The 25,260-nt window shown below is 35.3% G+C and overlaps 2 protein-coding genes across 6 annotated transcripts; one reads left to right on the top strand and one right to left on the bottom strand.

The window, feature by feature from the left end:
• Positions 1 to 221: 221 nt before the first annotated feature.
• Positions 222 to 20,955, bottom strand: LOC149732737 (peroxisome proliferator-activated receptor delta-like). Of its 5 annotated transcripts, XM_089882604.1 has the most exons (12): positions 20,629 to 20,955; positions 8,314 to 8,405; positions 8,206 to 8,252; positions 7,820 to 7,958; positions 7,535 to 7,746; positions 7,315 to 7,420; positions 6,117 to 6,772; positions 5,546 to 5,674; positions 3,616 to 3,738; positions 2,918 to 3,035; positions 2,545 to 2,647; positions 222 to 1,009 (listed from the first exon to the last, which is right to left on the bottom strand). In XM_089882604.1, exons 3-12 carry the CDS (start codon positions 8,224 to 8,226, stop codon positions 871 to 873), a joined length of 1,746 nt encoding a protein of 581 aa, XP_089738730.1. In that variant the 5' UTR covers positions 8,227 to 8,252; positions 8,314 to 8,405; positions 20,629 to 20,955; the 3' UTR covers positions 222 to 870. The 5 variants fall into 5 exon arrangements, with proteins under 5 accessions (XP_089738730.1, XP_089738734.1, XP_089738733.1 ...); XM_089882608.1 differs by lacking the exon at positions 8,206 to 8,252 and having other exon boundaries at positions 7,820 to 7,968; XM_089882607.1 differs by lacking the exon at positions 8,206 to 8,252.
• Positions 13,187 to 23,329, top strand: LOC149732736 (thyroid peroxidase-like). The gene is made up of 19 exons (XM_089882595.1): positions 13,187 to 13,328; positions 13,497 to 13,597; positions 13,756 to 13,898; positions 13,962 to 14,093; positions 14,559 to 14,767; positions 15,439 to 15,593; positions 16,194 to 16,349; positions 16,477 to 16,567; positions 16,856 to 16,958; positions 17,249 to 17,413; positions 17,799 to 18,064; positions 19,169 to 19,257; positions 19,498 to 19,676; positions 20,066 to 20,222; positions 20,533 to 20,698; positions 21,275 to 21,433; positions 21,805 to 21,968; positions 22,113 to 22,222; positions 23,062 to 23,329. The coding sequence occupies exons 1-19, from the start codon at positions 13,247 to 13,249 to the stop codon at positions 23,162 to 23,164; spliced, it is 2,730 nt and encodes a 909-aa protein (XP_089738721.1). The 5' UTR covers positions 13,187 to 13,246; the 3' UTR covers positions 23,165 to 23,329.
• The last annotated feature ends 1,931 nt before the right edge of the window (positions 23,330 to 25,260 follow it).

Genomic DNA, 25,260 nt, shown 5'->3' with positions numbered 1-25,260 from the left:
TTTAACACGGTAAACAGCCATTACTCGCATTTCCAAGCAAACACAGGCATTAGCTTGTTGACATAATTGTATTATTAACCATCGTAGTATCTATACATGGCAGGTACAGCTCACAACCACACCTTTCGGCTCATATTTCCTATAGACGAGAGTAACTTTGTGGTAATACATGTATACCATCATCAACATTTAAAAAACCCTTCACAGCACAAAATACAGCGTACACCTAAATAATTATTTTTATTTTCATTAACTTAATCGTCATTATACTTTCTCGGAAATTCAACCCTATTTATCCACGACCGATAGCGGCATCGACAAAGTCGCTTAAATATTTTCGATTTCTTGAGAGCAATAAATTATAAAACATGGCATTTTTTGCACGGAGTACAGAAATATCGCTTATACAATAAATGGAATCTTTGTTCAATTTCAAGCTCTAATTTACCGAAAACTTAGAACACAAAGCTTGTCTTAACCTGGAAAAGCACAAAAAAAGCACCCATAGTACCAATGCGATAAAAGATAAATTACAAAACAATTAACATCACAGTGGCAGGTTCAAAACAAATATTCACTTGCGCCGGAGGAACAAAAAAGTTGCACAATACATCACCACTTTACAACACACACTGGAAACACGTTACAAAAAATATAAACTGGATTGGGAGTTAAATGTATGTAACTTTGAAAAGCATTGTTAATTACAATTCTTTCTTGAAATTAAAAAAAAATCTCATGTACAATGTTGGTTGCATGAAGGAAATAATAAATACCCATCACATTAGAACAAGCTGTCTCCACAATCTCAGCTTGAGCTTTAATATGCATAGAGTAGCCAAAACCACGTTATACGTGCGAAAAAAATCGTTATTTCATGTCCTGCATGATCTCACAAAGCAGAGGTGGGACGAAATCCTTAGCGTCCGCCAATTTCTGCACCATGACAACATGCTTCGATACCAGCTCCCGGAGTTCCGCCATCTTTAAAAGTAAGTGGGCGAACAACCTACAATAAAACGTTTGTCGGTTTAGAACCTATGTATAGGCGGTATACATAGTGGTTAGCGCGATTACCTTTTATGGCCCACAAGATATTTAAGGGTCTACCCTGCTTCCTTTGTGGGCGTATAGGTGTCCTTAAGCAAAAGACTTGACAGCAATTGCTCCAAACCAATTCAATATGGGTTGTCTTAAATTGTTAGTCATACACTAAAAATGAAAAAAAATCCCACAAAAAGTTTACGCAATAAGTTACATTTGCGCACGATGTGTATAAAACAGAACGTCCGTATTATAACAGCTGTCGTTGCCCGCCACGCGAGAACAAAGTTAATTCATTTATTAACGTTAAACACATCGGATTACGTTTATATGAACGAGCCTGTCTAGCCACCGGCAGTGGATATTTCTGCACACCACTCGCAGGTAGCAGTAAGGATATTTTTGGTGGTTAATGAGGCGATGGTCACAAAATCGTTATCGGACCAATAGACTGGATAGTCTGGATAGGCTTATTAATGCATGATGAGACAACCAATAACATAGAACTGATTATTACGTTCGACGCATCGATTTTAGTTATGAGAACGCGATAAGATATTATGCCACTTCATCTAGCAATTAGCATCTCCCCTATTGCTAAAGTCAGAAAAAAACGTTTGATATAACTATTGCATGATATATTTACACCAAACCTGCAGTTTTATTTGTTTTGTTAATACAACATTTCCTTGTGTTGCATTGAAGTTTGTTTTATTTAAATTATATAAAACCACGCTGTGGGTTTACCGTATGTTGCGCTTAGCAGCCACATTTTTTATTTGATATTTCCCCGGAGTAGTTTTTATGTATACAAGGGTTGGGAAAGATGGGACACCTTTTTAATCTTTTTTTCTCATTCTATTTGGTAGTAAACATGGAACATTCAAATAATCATAAAAATATATCCTTACAGCTATCATAGACAGTTATTAAATGTTTAAAACACGCTCAGAATATTTGGATAATATGTTTCAAATGTGCCCCATCTTCCCCCAGCCTACTATATAGTGCTTTAGCGCCCATCGTTTTATGCCATTCTCTATTTCTCTTCTCTTCTTAGTTTACCTTATTTAAGCTGTTGCATTGAAAAGAAAAATTCACCGAGTTTTATTAAATCAATAATTTGATTAGAAAAGTCCTGTTTATTTCCTGCTTTTATTACATTGACTTTTGCTACCATTTTCAATAAAGGTAATTTTATGAAAAATTATATATTATATACTTTTGCTTCTATTAGTAGCTTATCTTCAAAATAATTAAACATCAATGGCTCGTTTATCTGCTAGGTGTAGCCACCATGCTTATTTTCTTCCGATTAAATGTAAATATTTTTTTAACTGTAAGTATGTTTTAACAACCACTGTTTTATCCCTGCATATGTTCTTTTGGTTTGAAGTATTCTTATAGTGGGGTGGGGAAGACGGGACACATTTGTTTACTACCAAATAAAATAAGAAAATAAAAGGATGTTCCGTCTTCCCCCACCCTATTTATTAAGACCTTGGTTTGTGAGGGTGAGATATAGAGAGCTGATATTCCAATGCAAATAAAACTTTTTCCTGTATTCGCTCTACCAATTTGCGGTCGTTGATTTCAGGTCGATCTAATAAATGTGACTTTGTTATTAAGACTACACTAAGTAGGTGGACACAAAATGAAATTCTTTTTACACAATAGTATACATGTCAGTTGATAACTACAGGCACAAAAAAATCATTATTTAAAACATTTTTTTTTTTTTTTTTGAAATGCATTTGTACGCTAAGTGGAAATACTGAACTACAATAATGGGTTTTACCATTTTTTAGCTGTAGTCTATTGAAGGTATGAAATACAATAATAAAGTATGAGGCAAAAGCCAATGTAATATCACCTGGACAGAGAATAATCATAGCAACAAAGAGAGCCATTTCATCGTCTGTTAGTTCTAGTGCCAACATCTTCTTGGCAAATAAGAATTTCGATTTCATTATGTCTCCAGCAACACCAAGCTAGAGAAGGCAGAATTTTAAATCGAAATTATTTTTTATTAATATCTGGCGGCCGGGCGATGTTGTCCCGCACTGTAGCACAGTTGATTAGCATGCGTGCCTCTAACCCAGCGCCAGAGGTAGTGGGTTCAAGGCTCTTCGATGCTACCATCTTGTGTATGTGTCCTTAGGCATGACGATTAACGATATTCTGTGTCTTGCTACAACTCAGTGGTTACTAACGGGTTGTCCAAATTATCAGCCACATATAAAAAAAAATAAAAAATCACCCACAAAGTAACATATTGGGTAACTCGTAAGCTAGCACGAGGTGTTTGAAACAAAAACCCATGATTAACGACTGTCGCTTTCCAGCCACGCGAGGGTAAAAAGGGAGTTACAATTTGGATTTTTATGTTTTTATCATTTGGGATTGCTACTAAAAACTGTAGTTGGTTATAAAGCGATAATTTTAGAATTGGGTTATAGTACAAAAAGGCTTAATGATTATTGTTGCGTCTGCTCAGTGCTTACCATAGATTAGCTACCCCTGTGTGCCATGGTAGGGGCAATAGTGGGAAAATAAAAACAACTAACTTACTTGATACACAAAGTTGAATGTGACGTATATGTTGGACTTGGGTAAAATCATGCCTTCTCCATAAATTAATCGACTGAAGAGTACAAACATGGTCTCATAGCTTCCATACTTTAATAGAATTACCTGTAAAGGCACTAACAGTTAAGAAAAAATTAAACAGTATAAATTGATTGGTGAATCGCAGATCACTAGAAAGTAAAATATAAAATAAAAATTCTATTGATTGTATTGTTAAGACCAGGTGAATTTTCTAAAACAAAACACTTTGCACTGCATGTTTACAGCAGCAATTGAATACTTAGTCAATAAAAATGCTATTAATTTTATTGTTAAGAATGGAGAATGTTTCTAAAAATTCAAAATATGCATTTTGCCTACATGTTTACAGCAGCAATATAATCATATGATTATGAACAGCAATGAATTATAAATAACTTAAAATAAACCAATCAATTAAACCAAATAGAAATTAGCATACCCAATTTCCATTAAAGATTCATAGAACAGATAGTAGTCATAACATAGGAAAGGCTTATTACGGTATTTGTCTTCTCTATTTACAAGTTAATGCTAATTCTGATACATGTATAAATAAATCATTTACACACTGTTTATTTTATTAGAAATTCCCAAAAAATAGGGTGTAACGTAAACCTATTTCAAGTTCAGAGCAAACCTTATATATTTATTAAAATAATGAATGACTACAGACCCACAGTCACTGCCAGTTGAATGTTAGGTAAAGGAAACATATACACAAATACACAATGCTTTACAATACAACTGTAAACTATACGGAAAGAGACTGCAACACCGTTCCCCAAAATACCACAGAGTAATGCCAACGGAATCAAAACTATACTAGCGTTACTGAATAGGGCTATGCACAATAACACAACCACTTATATTTCTAACATAATATACCTTTTGTAAGCACTGTGGGCCTTTTTTGTTATGGTACAAATTAAATTAATATTAAAATAGGCAATTATAAAATGATACAAATATTAGGAGTATTTTTTGTTATTAAATTATTTCTAACCGTTTTGCCTAAAAGCAATTTTAGAAATATTATATTTTTTACCACAGTACTTTAAATATATCCAATGAACTAAAATAAAAATTATACATATATTTTAATGACGTCAATTTACTGTTTCATAGTCCTTAAAGATAGCTTTGTGTGGTCCAGTTTCACCAATGACAGAAAGGGTAGCTTAATTGTGGGTTAGCCGTTGGACAAAAAATACATGATAAGGTATGAAAGCCAATTCCAACCAAAATGCGGGTTATTTACCGTTAATAATAAGTAAATTACCATTCTGCTCATAAAAATGCACCCAACATAAACTATCAGTAATAGAGCAACCACATTGTATTTCAATTCTATGTACTATAACTTTGGGATAAGTGAAGTCGTTAAACATTGGGTTTACTGATTGCCAGACCGTAACGCTCAGCTCCACCCAAATGCGAAACCAGAATTTTGGAACAATGAAAGTAACTGCTACCGGCAACCATTAAACCGATGATAAAATTTTAGTTATCATGTAACTACTCCCACACCCCACTTATAGTAAATGTATGCTGAACAACTGGGATCATCTTTTATAGGAACTAACAACTAAGTGTAAATATTTGCCTTTAAAATTGAACCCCCGAAATAGCTTAGTCATTATAAGAGTGCCTAGAAAGTAATAGGCCTACGTGTTCTCCTCAAGTTATACACCTAACCTTTTAGTGCTACAACAAATGAAATAGTGCCCCTTTTTTATCATACATATTCACTCTACGATAGGAAGAGGCATCATAACAAAATATGCACAGGAAAATAAGTCTAAATGTTTTTACTTTAATTAATTTTATTGGTAAAAATACAATGGGCTATTTCAATAACAAGATCTTAAAGACTTGTGGAATCACAAATTACCTGATCTTGAAGAGATATATCATGGAAATTTGGAAGGCGCTTGGCAAACTCAGTAAGCTCGCATATTCCATTGACAACCCTTGCTTGAAAATCACTGTAAAGAATCTGCACTATTTTGCTTCCAATTACCTTTAAAACAGGGTATTTGTAAGTGGTAATATTTCATATATCTCTATTTGGCAGTGTTACTTCTAAAGTTCTTCTGATACAGGTGTCTCATTTTAACACTCCAAGCGCGTTGTATGTAACTTAATGGGTTACTGACTAATTGGTAAGTCTTTACAGTGTGGCTGACAATTTGGACAACCCAGGATTTTGTATTTAGGTGGCAAAGAAAACAATAACATGCAATCACAGTCTTGCCAGCGTTAAACCTTAAACTTGGTATGCTTAAGTCAAATGGTGAGCACTTTTACAGTTTTACTACTTATACGAGTTCTTTAACATTCCTTTCTAACACAGAAATTAATTTTTGTAATGTCAGCTAAAAGTACCAAATATTGCCAAAAAAATTAGATAGTTACACTAACATAGTTTACTGAAAAACTAAAGCAGATAAACCAATACTCACATTTTTATAGATCGTTGGCTTATCTTTTCCAATATTTTTTTTAAAAACTTGTGATGCAAACAGGAGTCTCGCTTTAAGATCAGGAGTGAGCATTTCATCACATGGAGAAACCAGTTTGGTCGGGTCCATGCCTTCCAAAAACCCAGGATTTTGTTCAAGTAATAATTTGAACGACTCACCAGAGGGGGAACATATTGTTTCATACATAGATTGAAAAGTTTTGATGTTGCTTAAATTCTTCATAGTTTGAAAGGCAGTTGATGCATTAGTTGGAGTTTCTTTTAATCTGGGTTCCTTTTCCAATTTGTCGTCGCATTTGCTTGGCTTGTTTAAAGACCCATTGGCTGTTGAATTTTGCATTGTACCGTGGAAAGGATCTCGCTGTGAACTACTATTTGGAGGCATGGAGATAAAATCCAAAATTCCTTTTAGTTCAAAACTATGTTGCTGTGAGCTTAGGCTGGGGGTTGAAGAAGTGCTTGGTCTTGAATTTAACTGATCAGTGGGACTTGAACTGGTAAGTTCAGATGATTGGATGTCTGGTGCTGGTTCCATAACCGGTTTGCTTTGGCCATTGTTAGAAACATTTGATTTATTTCGGTTGGTGGAATTTAAGAAGCTTTTCAAATGGTCACTTAGAGTCATTTCAGGAGCCACTATAAGTATGAATGAAAAGAATGTATAGGTTTCTGTTCTGTGGTAACTAATCAGTGCGCACAGTGGCACAGCCAGAGAAGAATTCAGAGTCACAATTTACAAACCTCCCCCCAAAAAAAACTTACAAAAACAATTTTTTTAACCCTTTCATTAGTTTTTCTGGCTGCGCCACTGAGTAAGCATTAGACTAATTATCAAGGAATTATAATTAAATCATTTGGACTAATTGACGCATTTACAATAAATTAAGTGGGCTATGCAAGTTAACTGTTTGAATGCGAGATTGTTTGTGCAGATCTGTATAGACACTGGACAGACAACTGTTAATCGATGACAACAATGCGAGATTGATTGTGCAAAATTAAAATACTTCGTAATGCTAACATTTTAACTTAAGACTGTGACCGTTACTGTTACCTTATATCTTCACTCTTCAGAAGAATATAAGACTTCATCATTTGATATAAAATCACTAATATGAAATGATTAACAATTACACAAACAGGTACCTCAGAACAATCTACATTGTTTTATAACTTACTGGGTTTCCCGTCATCTTGCGTGGTAAATGATTTAAACTGGGCATAATATGTCGACAAATTCGGGAAACACGCAGGAATGTCATGAAATGTGTGTAATGTTTTTGCCTGTTGCAAAAATCAATATTTTTTGGTCAGATACTGTATACACAAGCTGAGAGTCAAATTTTACACCTAAAAACAGCCTAATGATAACTTGTTGGTTATATTAATTTAACTTACTTTATCTCCAAGTGCTTTTCTCGACTCCCAACATGCATTTACTCGCTCTTGCGTGAGTGAAATATGTTGCAAAAACGATTCCGATATTTCTGTGATTAGCTTTTGATAGCCAAGTACATTTCCCGAGGTGGAGCCAGTCTTGTTAGATTTTTTTTCTATTTCTTGAATAATTTGTTGCTTCTCATGTCTGGGCATTCGGCCAAATCTAATTGCTGCAGAAGGGAATGTTTTAAAGAAGCAAAATGATACTGAATATAAGATAAAAATACGCTTAGTTTAAATTACCATCACGCGACATTCCAAGTCCAACACATTTCTTAAATCGACAGAATTGACATTTGTTCCGACTTTTAAGATCGACTTTGCATGACTGCACACAAGTTTCGTATTCAATTTTGAGTCGAATGGTCCGTCGAAAAAATCCCTGTAATTACCTGTACTGATCAATATGCTGTTGGATTTATTAACAAGTGATGACACCCATTGAAAAAAGATTGCATTATGGCTCTTATTTGAAACAAATTAGAAATTACCTATACAAATATATTATAATATAATTATAACTACATATAATATGTATTAGTTTTACTACCTGTAATAAAATGGTAAAATGTTTGATAAGCTTTGTGCTATAGGCTATTAATAGTATAGTCTGATACTGCAGAACTTACCAGTAAGCATTTGTTTCTCATTACTATAAAATACAACCAGTTGACGTCTAAATAAAATTTGAAAATTGCTAGATTATATATATATACATAACATGTTTTACAAATTACCTTGCACCCTTCACATGCATGGACACCATAGTGAAATCCAGACGCTTTATCTCCACAAACTTTGCATAGTATATTCAAATCCGTTGACTTCACTGCAAAATGTATGTAATATAATAGTGGGTTTAACAAAAACATTAATGATCTTAAATTTAAACTTAATTTTGGGTCTAGTCATACTCAACTAAGTATAATTTTCTAGATAAATATCATTTAAACAAAAAGGGTTATATATATATATATAAATAATATGTATAATATTATAAACCTAATTTGCCACTAGTGGTACCAGAGAAAGAGAACAAACCTTTTGTTACAGTATAGCGAGAAAGAGACCAAAAACAAAGCAAAAGTTGGTATTGCACAGTACATCCCAAGTATATAGACTGATAAATTACAAATGACACAAAAAAGATTTAATCATTTGTCTTGCATATGGCAATATCAATTAGCACCAAAATAAAACAAACTAACACAAAACGAATTTTACCCAATAGCTTTGTAGAAGGTCGCTTTTTTCGTAATGGTGCAAGCACTTTGGGGCATTCGGTTTTAACACAATCGGGAGAAACATCGGCGTCAACCTTATCACATTTTTCCTCACTCATATTAACAAAATAGATATGTAGTAATAAACTAATAATATCCGCTTTGGTCAATGATAAATTTTATACTTCTCAACACCAACTTGAACAAGGTTTTCTACCGATATCCGGCGAATACATACTTAATGATAATATATGAAACTGTTGAAAAATGAAAATCAAAATTGAAATTCAGTAAGACTTTATCTTCCAAATAGGCACTACGTACTAACAAAGAAAGCTCTCTTATAGTGAATGTTAACTAAAAACACTTCGACACAAATAGGCAGTTATTTTCTTCTTTTAAAACAATGTTCAGATAACGCTGTACAAATCCGCAACTCAAAAATGTCACATAATTTATTTAAGTGGTTCGAGCATACAGCATGCGCAGTACAGTAGTTTCAGCGACCATTTTCGGTATCTCAGAGTGAGACCACGTGCATAATAGTCCCAAGTTTTTGGGAATAAAATGGTGATATATACTCTGTTTTATGTTTCAATGGCAATGTCCGCTCAAACAAAATTGTATTACTCTTTGGGGTAGTTTCCTTAAGCCTAATGTCGTATACCGATAGTGAGACGGTGCCGTGGTGGTTAGCACGCCTGTCTCTTATCCAGAGGTTTTCAATTTAAGGCTCGTCGCTGGCTCGCTGCTACCATTGTGGGCGTATGTGTCTTTGGAGTCTCTTAAGACTCTTAACGGCAATTACTTAAACCTGGTGGTCACTAATGGGTTGTTTATATTGTCAGCCTTACAAAAAAGACAGTCACAAAGTTGCATAAATGGGACTCGTAAGCTGACACTAGGTGTATATTAACTAATAAAACACTCGTTTTCAGGCCACATGACGATAAAACTACTTCAAACTATAAACCCTATTTCCTTCTTTCCGTCAAACAGAAAAGAATGCACATGCAAGAGAATTCTTTACTGCCGTGTACGTTCGCTGATAACTTTTCTTATTCCATCGAGGGAGATCGCATGTGGCGCACCCGCCCCCTTCACACCTATTTGCTATAAAGATCGCGTTGATTTCAGTACTGAAGTAAAATTTGTATTCGCTCTTAACGAAGGACAATTTTTGTTTAACTTTTACAATTTTCTTGGCTCGTTCTAATAAAAAAACAGACATGTAATAATATCATCCGCTAAGTCAGTAATTAATTTAACATTTCTTCACAGTGGCTTTTATAAGAAAATATTGCAGTGTATTGCAGCAACAAAAAATTAAAATCAACTTAGTTTTTGGATTAATCCATTAAAGCATTTCTATTGACTATATATTTAAAAAGTAAATTGCATTTTATTTTTTTGCATTTATGCAAATAATTCTCGATATTAACTAATTACTATCTATACAGTACTAGCTGTTTACGAACTCTTGCGTACAGACATACTTTCGCTTTATAACAACTCTATATAGTATATTGTAGCAGGTAATGTCACCTCAGGCAATATAGATAAACATTACTATAGATGCGTATCGGTAAACTTTGCTCTGGGCATATGTTTGTAGATATAAAGTTTATTCGAGGTTAACCGTAATCCATTGGGATGGAATACAAGATAGCATGGCTCTAACAAAAGGAACAACACCTTTAAATACATAATATCTAAATATCCTGATCGTGTTTTAAACAATTAACAACGGCCAAAGGAAGTCGCGAGGATCCAGTTTTCTAATTCGTTGATTTTTCTTTATTTACTACAAATAAAACAACAAAATAGAATAAAAAGATGCCCCATCTTTTCCCACTCAATTACATATTAAATTAAATAATGACAGCAACTTGTACCCACATAATAAAATTTGACTTCAACTCCCCTTCTTTTATTTAAAGTTGTAATATTGGAATGTGTTATAGAGTTGTATATAATTATAATCACTTAAATAAATGGATCAACTGGGGTCTGTGATCTATAGTTTAATGTTTAAGGTATTGCGCTTGATTGAACTAATCGTCAATTAATCGCTGATTATGCATTGTTAATTAATCTAAAAAAAGCACCAACCGACGAACAAAATAAATAAGACAACTAAGAACTAATGTGTTCAATAACGTTTTAAATAGGGAATTATTAACTTTATTCTCGCGTGACCGGAAAACGACAGTCGTTATTTTTTTGAATTTTTTATTATAATAGTTTGAACAATCTATCAGTGGCCACTGGGTGAGAAAAATTGCCGGTAAGTGTCCCCAGCTTGATTATTGGACACCTAACGTGCCCAACAAGAACAACTGTTTGACGAAAAAGCCGTTACAGGCTCAATTCAAGAACACGTGTTGATTAATAAAAAAAAGACACAATGGTCGTTATCATTCTATTCTTTCATTTCAAATACCAGAGAGCATAGAGTTAAAGCAGTCATAGTGTTACGCATTCTGCCAATGAATACAGCATAGCCAACAACGGTGGCAGCATCGAGCTGTATATTCGTTTTGAATATATGAATTCAGCGTTTGGATCTCAGTGGAAACACAGGTAGCGCTCGAGTGTTGAAACCCGCTTTATAAAGTTACACGTTGGTTTTATTTTAACCTTCTAACTTTTTATTATTCCGGTATTGTATATTTAACACAGTACGAGGTCAATAACAGATCTTACCCTAGTGGAATGCCCAAACTAAACAACTTACAACTCACAATATACCAATAACTAATGACAAATGGAAAAGTCTGTCATCGAATTCTTTTATCAAACTAATATTTTATTCCGAACTAATTTGGTTTTATATTAGGGTGGTCATGGTCACGTTTTCTCTCGTACCATTATGTAGTATAACAAAGAAAGTATTCACCGAAAAATATAACCGTAACCACGAGACTCTAACATAGTGTTATATAGTTGTTCAGAACACGGTAGGAAAACATGGAATTTAGGCGCTAACGGTATCCCATCTTACCCACATTTCCACATGTTGCCATAAAACCGCGTTTCACAAGGGTACATGTGTATACATTTATATATATCACTATAGCTGTTGCTTCTATAGTTAAATAAAGGTTAGCAAATTATACATGGAAGTTACATCATATAATCTTTACGTTGGCACGCAATGAAGCCATCGATTTGGTTTACGTCAAGCCAAAATTACCACAACACGTCTTTTTAGGCGAACTGTACATATGTTGTTAAGAATGGGTAAATATGGGTTTGTTCAAGTTTGAAAAGATCCGCACTCAACTTGTCGGTTTAGAAGTATAATGGTGCGTATATCATTGAAGAATTTGCGAAGAGCCAACAGGAAAATAAATCTTATAGTCAGGGATCTCTTAACGAAAGTGTTCCACCGTGACCCATGTGCTTAGACGGAAACGGCCACGACTGCGTTGTTTGCAATTTTTGACCTTTCCGTATAATCTCTTTATATTGAGATGCACGGTGTGGAAATACACAATGTTATATTCATTGTCTAACAATGTTCTATCCGCGCCTTGTGACATTGGTAAAGAGATGTTATACAAGTACAAGTGAAGCACTGGCAACGCTTTTACCGTGCCCATCTTCAAACCAAGGTAACTGCCGCAGTCATAGCCTTTCATGAAAATACCCATAACACCGACAGTGAAATTTCCAGCATTAAACAACAATCAAGCAGAAAGCACATGAGATATTACGAACGTATATATATGACCGCCCCCTGTGTTGCCTGGCTGTTATGTGAAATGGGGTTGAACGATTCAGTGTTCAACAATTGACTGGGGGATTCTACGGAAGAGATCCATTTTTTGTAACACATTCGATCTGTATAGATATAACTGAGACGGAGGAGAGTGGTTGTTATATGCGATTACGTACTTAATGATATGATGACATAATGCAATGTATAAAATATTCACGTTTACGAGTTAGTTCTAATACAAATTAAATGCATAAAGAGGCGGTATATATGAATAAAGAAATATATTCGTAATAAATGGACAAGCGCGCGCTTAATAACGGAAGTTTAACTTGCGTAGGTAAAATTTAGTTTTGTTGACAGTGTATTAAACTGATAGTATACTGAGAACTATTTATACCAATTAATAAAAATTAATAAAGTATGTAGGTTCGACGAGTGTCGACTGAAAAATGTTATAGTGTGGGGGGAGGGGGGTAAAATGCGATATTCTTTTGTTCTCTTTTGGCTTTTTCATTTGGTAGTAATAAACGAAGAGTAATTACAGAATAATATTATCGCAACGTCGCGACTTTAAAACAGCGTTGTTAATAGTTTAAACCACGATAAGGAAATATCGTATTTATGTGCTTAGGGTATCCCGCCTGACACCACTACATATTACTATATATTTTAAAATAGGCAATCGTTTCGAGAATCTGTACTTGAAAATCGTGATTTTTAAATATGATAAAAGTAAACATTACGTTGATATGCCTTGTACTAATTAAGTCAACGTTGGCCAATGATGGATTTTCATACGACATCGGTAAGTTGTGTATAATTACCTTCACATAATTTAAAAGTTGTATTCCCAAAATATTTTTTTAGGTGCATAAAACAATTTTCGGGTCAATTTCCATAAAAAGAACATGACAGTCTATGTGTGTAACACTAATGTCTTTTAATTTTATACTGAAACCCTATTTTTTTTTAGATCAATCGGAGTTGGAAAGTTTGGTTCGGCCAGCGTTACGTGAAGCTTTTCAACAAGTAGGAAGGGCAATACACCGCACAGATAAGAACTGGAAAAACGAAGTAAACAAAAAACCCAACTATAAAATTTTGCAACAACTTATAGCGAAAACTGTTTAAAAAAAGTTTGTTGCTAAATACTGTCCAATAATTTTTACCATACGTTTGGAAAATCGAGTTTTTTTCTTGAAATTGATAATATTGTTCACTATTTTTTACAGGATGTTTGGAAAACGCCTCTCCGTCTTTTTCAATACTTTAAACAACCGCCATGCCAAGAGACCGCTGATATGGCAAAGGCAGGAGACATATATCATTACACATTTGATATTTTGCAAAATAAATTAAAAAACCGTTTCTCGAGGTAAGCCATGACGCTACAGTTCAATAAATAACGTTCATTTTCTATTCACAAACTTTCTTATAGATCGAAGCGAAGAGTAAACGCCACTGACATTCTTTCCACGGCAACAGTGGCGGAACTGGCTAAGTTTTCCGGTTGTAGGGTTAATTCGATGTCACCAAAATGCCCCAACACATGTCTAGCCACACTTTATCGGTCAGTAAAAATGCTATTTTTTGTTATATTCGTTATTGCAAATCCTGTATATTTCTGCCCACTGAACGGACCACAACAATGTGAATCAGCATATCCTATATAGGTGAGGTCATACCGCGAGGCACGCCAGAAAATGTAGGCCTAAACTGCTATAAAATACAATATAGTAGATTGGGGTAAGATGGGACATCTTTGGCATATAAATAACTTGATCGTGTTTTAAACTTGATCGTGTTTTAAACAATTAACAACGGTCCGTGGAAGTCGTAAGGATATAGTTTTATATTTATTTGAATGTTCTTTGTTTACTAATAAATGGGAGGAGAAAACAGAGTTAAACGGTTTCCCATCTTCTCCCACCCTATAATGTATATATACATAACGTATACGCATTAGTGTTAAAAAATCCCAATGCCACATCATGTTCAAAACTCGCAGGTGTTCATATAACATCTATATACTCAGGTCGCATAACGGCGATTGCAATCACGCCACTAACACATACTGGGGAGCTGCAAACAACCCATTCGTGAGATGGTTACCTGCAAAATACGAGAACGGGTTCAGTACAGCTATTGGTTGGGAGTCAGATCGGTTGTACAATGGACACCGTCTACCCTTGGTTCGCGAAGTCTCCAATGACGCAATGAACACATCCAATAACCAAGTGACTGGTAAGTTAACCACGTGGATTGAATACTGTTAGGGTTTAAATATCGGCAAAAAACAAACATACTTGTATGCTCTCGCATCCGCACCATTTAATTTTGAGAAACGCATTTCGCATGCTGTAGAATAATGGACGTAGCGTTTAATTGAATATGTTCGCTGCAAAACTTTCCATCCGCCAAATCTATAAGTGCAGAAACGTTTAAGGTTTATTACAGCAAATTTGATTTTGTATTCTTAGTTCGTTTATATACTATCTTATGACTAAAATGACCCATCCGCAATGTGAGGTAGTTGCTTCTGCCCCCCATTTCTGTTGTTTTTGCGGTTCTTTACAAATGCATTTATACGAATCTGCGTCCACTTATGGTTGACGTTGATATGGTGTATGGTAGGGTGGGGTAAGATAGGAAATATTTTTGGTAAAAAAACGAAAAAATACTTGGAGAAATAAATAATTGCGACCTCGTGATAAGCGATTTAGGTGCTAACATTGTTCTATCTTACCCCACAGTACTATACAGTAGGGTGAGAGAAAATAGGACACCGCTTTTCTTATTTTTGTCTAAGTTTGTAGCAAACAAAGAACATTCATAGAATTAAACAACCATATCCTCACAACTAGACCGTTGTTAATTGTTTAAAACACGTTTGGATATTATGATTCTATACTCAGGCGACTCGTCGTATTCTCATATGCTGGTGGTTTGGGGTCAATACATCGACCACGACATCGATTTCACCCCACAAAGTTTGAGTACTTCTACCTTTCAGGGATTGACAAATTGCGCGAATACGTGTGAGAACAAATCACCGTGTTATCCTATCCAGGTAAACTATACAGTGTAGGGCGGAGTAAGGTGGGACATGTTTTTATTTTATTTTCCCGTTCTCATTTATTTTTCTCGTAGCTTCACGACTCCAAAATAGCGTTGTTAATTGTTTAAAACGCGATTAGGAAATATGGGACATAGGTGCTAACGTTATCATATTCTTTATATACCCCACAGTACTATATGTAAACATTCTTTTCACTCGTGGTGAAAATTGTCAATGCATTTCAACAACATAGAGTAAGTCATAGAAATAAAGGACATTACGATAACGCAATATTTTGCTATACATTGACTTTAACAGCGTTAGCAAATGCACAATAAACTACCATCTATAAAAACGGCAATACAGTGATGTAGCAAGCAGAATTTGCTCATGGTTAACCTAGCGGTCTGCTTACAGTCTAATTTGTTCTACCTACACTTATACCTTCACTGACATATACGGATGAATATTTCAATACAAGAACACGCATGTGTTTGAACGCCAACAATGGTATAGCAGCGACGTGGCTTGAACCGATTACCTGTGGATTAGGCGTATACCGCTTTTTCACGGCGCCGGACAAAAGTCATAAAATGGTAATTAACATTAAAGGTTCCAGCGAATGATCAACGAATCAAAACAGCGAAGTGTTTGCCGTTTTTTCGTTCTGCGGCGGTTTGTGGGACAGGTGATACTTCTGCACTTTTTCATAAACTGAGACCAAGGGAACAAATCAATGCTGTGACTTCATTCGTAGACGCCAGTACGGTAAGTTAGATTCTAAGTTGCATTTAATCGGAATTTTGTTGAATTTTAAAAACTTTAACAAAAATGTCCTATTACCTTTTATTTCGTTGAATTTTACAGATTTTCATCAAAAATGTTTTATTGTTAGGTTTATGGTAGCAGCGATGCCCTTAGCAATGTGCTACGAAACTTATCTACAGACGAAGGCCTCATGCGGGTCAATGCATTATACTCAGACGGTGGGTCAAAGGTTCTACAATAACAAGATTTTAGCAAAAATTTAAACATAATGGTCCTTACGAAATATAATTGCTTTAGATTGATAGATGGCCTATTATCACCCTATATTTCATTTCCTGAAGCGGGAAACCATCAAAAACAACAAATATATTGTGTGGCCGAATTCGCAATTATTGTTATCGCCACGATGTTCTCCTTGACTTCATTCATATGTGACGTTCTTAAAGCAAAACGCGGACATCGGCTTTTAACAATAGCACTTCATATACGTCAACAATTCCCTTTAGGATCTCGTGCATATCTCCCATTTGACCCAAGCAAGGGGTGCGTTCAAGACCCGCGTGACCTTAGTGGGAACAAAATAAATTGCTTCCACGCAGGAGACGGGAGGTATATGTATAGACTGTATTATTTGGACCATAACTTCTGGAACTACCATTTATAAATAAAAAATATATTTCTCTATATTTGAAATTGTTTCAGATAATTTCTGTATATAAAATTGTCTCAGGTGATTTCTGTGTCTCGCAACTATCAGAACGCCGGTTTTGTAAACTAATTCGGGCTTGTATTCGGGTAAACTCTAAAAATACACTGTTTAAAAATTTAGTCAAAAAACACTCTCACTGCTTTTCTTTGTTGGAAGCTACGAAATAATGCCTTTAAATGTCCAATATTAGAGTGAGCGAACATCTTACTCTGTCTGCTATCCATACATTGTGGATACGGGAGCACAATCGAATTGCACGAGCATTAAAAGTCATTAACCCCCACTGGAACGGTGAAATATTATACCAGGAAACTCGGAAAATAATCGGGGCTTACCACCAAGTCGTGAATTGGAAGTAAGGAACTAATATATAGAAGGGTGGGGTAAGATGGGACATGTTTCAATCTTTTTTCTCTCCTTTTTTGGTATAGTAAACAAAGAGAATATTTAAAGTTGATTGTTAAAAAACGATTAAAAATATGGGGTTTTAGGTGCCCCACCTTACCCCACATATCCCACCTAACCCAAAAATACACTTTTCTGCTTTTGTCTGTTTGATTTTACACGTATATTGTTATATGCATTAAAATAATGGTAATATAAATCTATTTATGACATGATTTTTTGACCGTTCTTAAGTTACTATTGTTTTTTACCCAAACCGACCTTTTTAATGTATTAATTTTCTTACGAATTAAGTTTGCATTTTGGAATAATACTACACCGTCTCTTTTTCCCAGAGAATATGTGCCGAAGATTATTGGCCCAACAGGCATGGCTATGATGGGGAGTTATACTGGTTACAAAACGAACGAAAATCCGAGCATATCAAACGTATTCGCCACCGCTGCTTTTCGCTTCGGGCATGCCACCATTTCACCCATGTTTAGAAGGTTGGACGAGTCATACAACAACCATCCAACTTACCCGACTATATTACTGCATCAGGCATTTTTCTCTCCATGGAGAATGATACGGGAGGGTGGCATTGATCCAATAATGCGAGGTAAGTCTGCAGCCACACTTGTGGGCTTATAGATACCACTCGTGTGGGCTTAGAAGCCACGATTTTGTGGGTTCAGAAGCCACGCTTTTATGCGACACTTTTACTCAACCCGAAGCGTGTTTATAACCACCGTCATTTTTTTGCTAATTTTATTCTCTTCGTTATATGAATTAACCTAATCTTTGATACTGTATTCGGCGGTATAAATAAAAAAAGTGAACAAAATAGAAATTTAGTTGCGATTATGTGCACTTTAACATTCGAGGCAATACGCAAATTGACGTTTTATGTTAATATACGTAGAAGGGAAAACGGGTCTGCTGTCACACTTGGTCGAGCAACGCATAGCACACCCTATAAGGTTCTAATTTCAAGCACTGAATGCTTTGTATAATGGATACGCCCGTCCGGGTTTTGAATGGAAATGATCCTTATCATTCTTTCAATGTATTGAAAAGACCACAAACGGACAGGGTGTTTTTAAAGTGTATAGACCTGGAAATTTTCATATAGTCCTGGAAAGCCCTAAAACCTTTTTAGTTCCATGCCCGTAAAAAACGTAGCTATTTTGGGCAATGAACATGTCTTCAGCCGCGAAAATAATACGTCAAACAAAAAAGTATTTATGTTCATGGCGTGCAAGGAGTTTAAGTTTTATTGATGATAAACACGTGGCATATATATATGGTAGGGTGGAGGAAGATGGGACATCTTTAGCAGATAATATCCAAATATCCGGATCGAGTTTTAAGCAATTTACAACGGTCTATGCCTATGGAGTCGTGATTAAAAAGTTTTATGATTCTTTGAATGTTCTTTGTTTACTACTAAACAGGGCGAGAAATGAATTTAAAAGATGTTCCCATCTTTCCTTACCCTACTATGTAAAAGTTTACAAATGCGTTCAAAATGTTTTCTCTTTTACAAATGCGTTCAAAAAAAATGTTTTCTCTTTTACAAATGCGTTCAAAATGTTTTGACATGCGCTAAAGCCAAAATGACGGTCACTAAAACACGTTAAGAAGGCTGAACATATATATGTGTTAAACTTATCCGACGAGTTCAGCACAAACTCGGTAAATCATAATTTGAATGCCCGTATAGGTTTGATCGGTAAAGCCGCAAAACTTATTGTTCCCTCCGAAATGATGCACGAAGAGTTAAGAGAAAAGCTCTTTCTACTTCAAAACCAGGTACATGACAAAAACAAACAGATTTTTTAATTTCAAGTAAATTTCCTGATTGGTTTTAAGTTGCAACAGTAGGGCCGACATTGCCGACATTTTAATATATACACTTTTCATTGTGAACAGTTCTAACCCAAATTAGCTAAGCTATAAAGTATAATACAACGTTGTGTTTCGTGATACACCAAAGCCAGCAGTTGAAAAGACTTTGTAAATCAAAACACGAATTTGTCGTTCCTCTCACAGGTAGCTTTGGATCTCGCATCTCTTAACCTGCAGCGTGGGCGCGACCATGGGTTACCACTTTATAATGACTGGCGAGAAGAGTGCGGGATGTCTAGAGCTGACAATTTTTCCCAAGTTGCTATGGAAATAACAGACGCTTTGCTGAGAAGCAAACTCGAACGCTTATACAAGCACCCTGGGTGAGATTCAGTTGGTTGGGAGAAGACAGGACATCGTTAACATATAATATCCAAAGTTCTGATCGTGTATTAAACAATTAACAATGGTCTATGGTAGTTGTGATAACACGGTTTTATATTTCTTTGAATATCTTTGTTTACTAACAAATGGGACAAAAAAATGGAACGAACAGTTGTCCCATCTTATCACCTAAATCCAATATTTTCTGATCGTGGATTAAACAATTACCAACGGGGTTTAGCGAGTCGGGGGGCCACAGTTATAAAATACTGTAAATATTCGTAAGTTTATGACCAAATGGGACGAGAAAACAGAATGATACATCCTATATTACCCCACGAATCATGTCCCATTTTACCTCACCCTACTATATGCTTAACTTTTTTAGTAACATTGATGTCTGGTTGGCTGGATTAGCGGAAGAATTACTCCCAGGATCACGAGGAGGGAAGCTCTTCACTTGCATGCTTAGTCGCCAGTTTAAATTTCTAAGAAACGGTGATCGATTTTATTACGAGAATACTGGTGTCTTTACACCCCAACAGGTTTGAAATTAAACTTCCACGAATTTTTACGAGTAGTCTTAAACTAAACGCATTATATTTAAGCAAAAATATCCCAACGGCTCAAAAATATTCGCCCACAAATTTACATACGTGGCACCTATAAAAGCGGGCACGAGGTGAATGGAACAGAACATCCATGTCATATCTATATTTTATCGTTGTCCCCCCACACGAGGTTAAAACAAGTTATACATTCATTGTCGCAGGACCAATCATTTTCAGTATAATTTTTTTTAAAAGCAGTATTTATATTTATACACAATCTCAATAAACTAAACTAATATTTCAGGTGGCTGCACTTAATCGTTTGTCATTCGCCCGAGTAATTTGCGACACAACGGGTCTAACTGAAGTTCGTAGAGACGTGTTTTTCCTATCAACTTACCCTACAGGTTTCGTAAGCTGTAATTCGATTCCGTCACTCGATCTTATGGCTTGGAAAGAAGACACAACAGGTACAGAAGCTTTCGTTTTTACTGCTCAAGCATTACTAACTAAGTTTTCTCATCTTTTTATATACCTTGTCCTTTTACCATATAACTTTTTGTTCTGAAAAGTGCAATACTATACATCTGGCACTACTTTTGCTCTTAATAACACTGCTGCGCAGTTCTGAACAAACCACTTCTGCCAGATAAGCGTGTAAGTTACTGGCGCACGCTTGCACTCCAGGGAAGTTATACTGTGTCGAGTCATCAGGTAATTAACGAACAGTGAAGGATAACTGCGGGCAAATAGCGTTCGATTACAGGTTCTTGCACCGTTGTACTACAGGTTCTTACACAATTATAGGTTCTTAACTGTTACACATGCGCTTATAAACATATATTTAAATTAAACGCGCGTGTCCACAAAGCACTCATTTTATTGGGTGCAAACGTTCGCGCGTTTTAATCAAAGGTTTTTGTACACTTTTCCATCTTCTGCCGTGTCATCACGACTTTCGTTTATTGTCTTTAGTTCTTTACTTTTTGCTCATTTTTTGACCAACGTTTTTTGAAACACCCCCTTTTTTATTATTACTTTAATAGTGGGCAGCTGCGGAAATGTCCCAAGTATTCCAAACGGGTCGTGGAAACGCTGTGGACAAACTGGAGTAAGCTATACATGCAGTCCTGGTTATGTGGTTCAAGGAACACCCGATGTGACTTGTGGAGCAAGCGGCTTCTCACAACTTCCTAGCTGTTTAGGTGGGAATATTGAAAATATACATCTTACAGCAAAATTTTGCGTATTGGGCAAGATGGTCTATGTTTTTGTTATTTTTTATCGTCACGTTTGGTTTTCAACAAAAAATATTTTTTTATCTTTGCACCTCGATAAACGTAAAAGAGTGTTGATGAACGCGGTATCCATATTTTGCCAAAGTACAATGACATCTTTTATAAAAACCTTGTATGTCTACCAGTATAAAAACCAACTGATCATATGACTTGACACGGTGTCACAATCGTAACAGACGCTTGAGACTATGCTTGTTTATTGAAAGTTTCTGATATGTTAAGTTTAAAACGTTGGTTTACAGCTTTCATATTTTTTTTTTTTTTATTGTAATCCAAAGACGTAAACGAATGTCTAATCAAAAACGGAGGGTGCCAGGATGTCTGCACAAACCACCAGGGTAGTTTTACTTGCAGCTGTGCGATGGGTAAACAGCTAGCCAATGATGGTCAAACCTGCGTCACAGTTCAACAAACTACAATAGCCGACCCAATGACGTCAACTGTAAGTTACAAATTAATATAACTTGACGCACCTGAAAATGCGCTTATCAAAACAAATCGTTTATTATTAGTTATGGTCAATATTTTGAGTGCACGAGGGCGTTATATATACAAGTCAATTTAACCGTGGCAATTTTTTATATAGGTCACACCCGCACCCCAGATAAACATCCCCGCTATCGTTGTTGGCGTTGTACTTGGAGTTGCAGTGCTGTGTTTCTTTGCACTTGTGTGCTACTTGATATATCAAAACACGTAAGTTTGAGGCATAAACCTTATAATAGTATAGTGTAGTTCAATGTAATTTTTTTACAAGAAGAAGGCTTTTATCTTTGGTGACATATAAACCTAGAGAACACTATTATGGTAACTTTATATGTTTATATATATAATTCTTAGGAAGGGCGGATTCACCCGATATAATATCGCATACTATATAGATAAACAGATTTTTAAATCACATTATAATTTATATCTTACGGGTTATTTTGATTTTTGCACGCACATGCTTTGGTATATTGCTTTTTTGTGTATATATTATAATAGCGTGGGGTAAGATAATCCATGCTTTCTCTTTATCTTCTGATATGGAGTAAACAACGAATATTTACTGAATGATAAAACCTTATAGTCCCACGACTCTATATATATTAGGGTGAGGGAAGATAGGACACCATTTATCCCATTTATACTCGTAAAATTTGGTAGTAAACAAAGAACAGTCGAAGAATTATTAACACGACTCCTATATATTTGGATATAATGTGTCAAAGGTGTCCCATCTTTCCCCGCCCTACTATAATTGTTAAAACAAGATCCCCAAATGTATAGTAGAGTGGGGGAAGATGGGACACGTTTTAATTCTATTTTCTTGTCCCATTTGGTAGTAATCAACAACATTTAAGGAAATATTAGACCGTATGCCCACGACTTCCATACGCCGTTGGTAATTGTTTAATACATGATCGGGATATTTAGATATTATGTACTAAAGGTGTCCCGTCTTCCCCCACAAAATTATATGGGGATGATGTGGTAACTTTAGCAGTATTATGGACCGGGAACAGCTACAAATAACAACTGTTTACTTTCAGAAAAATGTCTACAACGAATAAACATCTCATTTCGAGTAAAAAATATGAGCTCGACAAGTCTGCGTTTGACAATCCTTCTCGAGATATGGATTCAAGAACCTAGTTTAGATTTAAATCATATTTCAATCGCGTAATCTACTTTATTTACACATTTGTAGCACTAACCAGCTATAATCGATAGTGATTTTTTGCAGATTGTAGAATGTGTTTAAACTTTTTTTGAACAAAACATTGCAAAGAAATAAAAACAATAACTGACTTAGCATAATATACATGTGTTTGGTTACGGTGAATATGAATTTTAAATCAGATTCTATTTATAAAAAAAAACATCGAAAAATGGCGGTATTTTTTAATTCATGTTGCCCCACAATTGTTTTATTCCCAGTAGTTTGCATCAGTATAACAGAACCGATATTAAGCTATAACGTGAATGGAACCCGCACGTCATGAATATTCAGCTCCTAAATATAACCATCCTCTGTCAATTCTATACATCAGCTCTCGGCACTTTTGTGCGGGTTTTATGAGAGTTATATGAATTGACTGGATGTTTGGTACTGACGATTGACGTTCGACTAGACTTTCTGGCGATGTGTATATAGGCAAGGTGAAGGTTGAATAGGGTGTGGGGACAGGCCACTTCAGAGACATCAATTTATAATTACAAATCACTAGTACTTAAAACCTTATTCAAATAAAATGGGTAAGGATTACAGACTAAACAGCACAAACAAACACTGGTGAATATATACATACAGCGGTCGATTTGAGCATATGAAAAGAACTATAGAACTGTGGGGTAAGATGGGATACCGTGGGTACCTAAATCTCATATTTTCTGATCGCGTTTTGAACAATTAACAACGGTCTATGGGAGTCGTGAAGATATAGTTTTATAATTCCTTAAATGTTCGTTGTTTACTATATACCAAATGTGAGGAGAAAATAGAATGTAAAGGTGTCCCATCTTCCCCCACCCTACTGTATAATTCTGATTAATACTATTTGTTTAATATCAAATGAGGCTATAAAAAAGAGAATGAAAACATGTTCCATCTTACCCCACCCTAATATATTAACATAACTTTTTTATTTGTCTCTTGACTATGTAGTTGCGAACAAAAAGGGCGATAAGTGACAACGTAAAGAAATGAAGAAAAGGTACCAAGGATTCTAAACCAATGGTATTACGTGACTTTTAGGCATATAATAGCAGTAATGGCGAACTAAAATACCCCACAATACACCAGACGAAAACCATATTAGAAAAAGACTGCCGCGAGATGTCCTACTTTTTTAAGATTATGGCGTTTTTTAATTCTTTTTGACGTCACATTTGGTAGAACCTGAGAATATTTAAAACATCATGATACCGTACCCTCAGGACTCGAAAAGAGCTTTGTAAGTTATAAAAACACAAGATTAGAAAATATGGGATATTATTTGTTAACGGAATCCCATCTTACCCCATAGTTACTTCACTACTTTGAAACAAATAACGTAACTTAAAAAAGGATAATTTCAAAATGTGACTTATGCGTTACAGCATTTACGATACGTTTATCGCGTAGAAACAAATAAACATTAATTTTTTTACCATGCACTAGGGTGGGTTAGGATGGGACATGTTTTCATTCATTTTTTTGTTCCATTTAGATTTAAACAAAGAATATTTCTCTACTCTGAAAAGGCGTTGTTTTTTACTATACGCTTTCGTAATTGATTAAGCCTACACGTATGTAGGTTATAATAATAGTGTATTGACAGATTAAAGTTTAGCCATTTGCGTGTATCCCCTACAGCCATATAGGGTTGCGGTTACATATACAGTTCATGTGCCAACACGACTTAGTCATAATTCGAAATTAGTCTGCCGCGCCACTATGATAATTAAATCACCGCGTACACCTATGATGGTGTTGTAACCTAAACGCTTAGATTTTAAAATAATTAAATATCATTGAAAACGTTGTGCGTCCACGCACATTTAGTCGAGTTATTAAGAACAATTTACCCAATCAGAAAATAATAAATAAAAAAAACGGCGAAAAATAAGCAAATTATTTGCAACCGTACTTACACTAATGTGAATTTCAAATACGCGCAGTATATTCAATAGTACATTAGTGATTAACCGCGTGTAGATTAATCAGCAGTATTGGTTTGATTCAAATTAATTATTCAGCACACGGAAAC

Source organism: Ciona robusta, chromosome 8 (assembly GCF_009617815.1).
Source record: "Ciona robusta chromosome 8, ASM961781v2".
Classification (NCBI taxonomy): domain Eukaryota; kingdom Metazoa; phylum Chordata; class Ascidiacea; order Phlebobranchia; family Cionidae; genus Ciona; species Ciona robusta.
This window is presented reverse-complemented; position numbering and strand designations above follow the sequence as displayed.

What these genes read in the sequence shown, in the direction of transcription:
- LOC149732736 (XM_089882595.1), top strand. Translation starts at nt 13,247, where the DNA reads ATGATAAAAGTAAACATTACGTTGATATGCCTTGTACTAATTAAGTCA. An exon ending in TTAAAAAACCGTTTCTCGAG is followed by an intron (nt 13,899 to 13,961) that starts GTAAGCCATGAC and finishes ACTTTCTTATAG; the next exon opens with ATCGAAGCGAAGAGTAAACG. An exon ending in TTGGAAAGAAGACACAACAG is followed by an intron (nt 20,699 to 21,274) that starts GTACAGAAGCTT and finishes TTACTTTAATAG; the next exon opens with TGGGCAGCTGCGGAAATGTC.
- LOC149732737 (XM_089882603.1), bottom strand. Translation starts at nt 8,918, where the DNA reads ATGAGTGAGGAAAAATGTGATAAGGTTGACGCCGATGTTTCTCCCGAT. An exon ending in GAAAAGCACTTGGAGATAAA is followed by an intron (nt 7,421 to 7,534) that starts GTAAGTTAAATT and finishes TTTTTGCAACAG; the next exon opens with GCAAAAACATTACACACATT. An exon ending in GCAAGATGACGGGAAACCCA is followed by an intron (nt 6,773 to 7,314) that starts GTAAGTTATAAA and finishes TCATACTTATAG; the next exon opens with TGGCTCCTGAAATGACTCTA.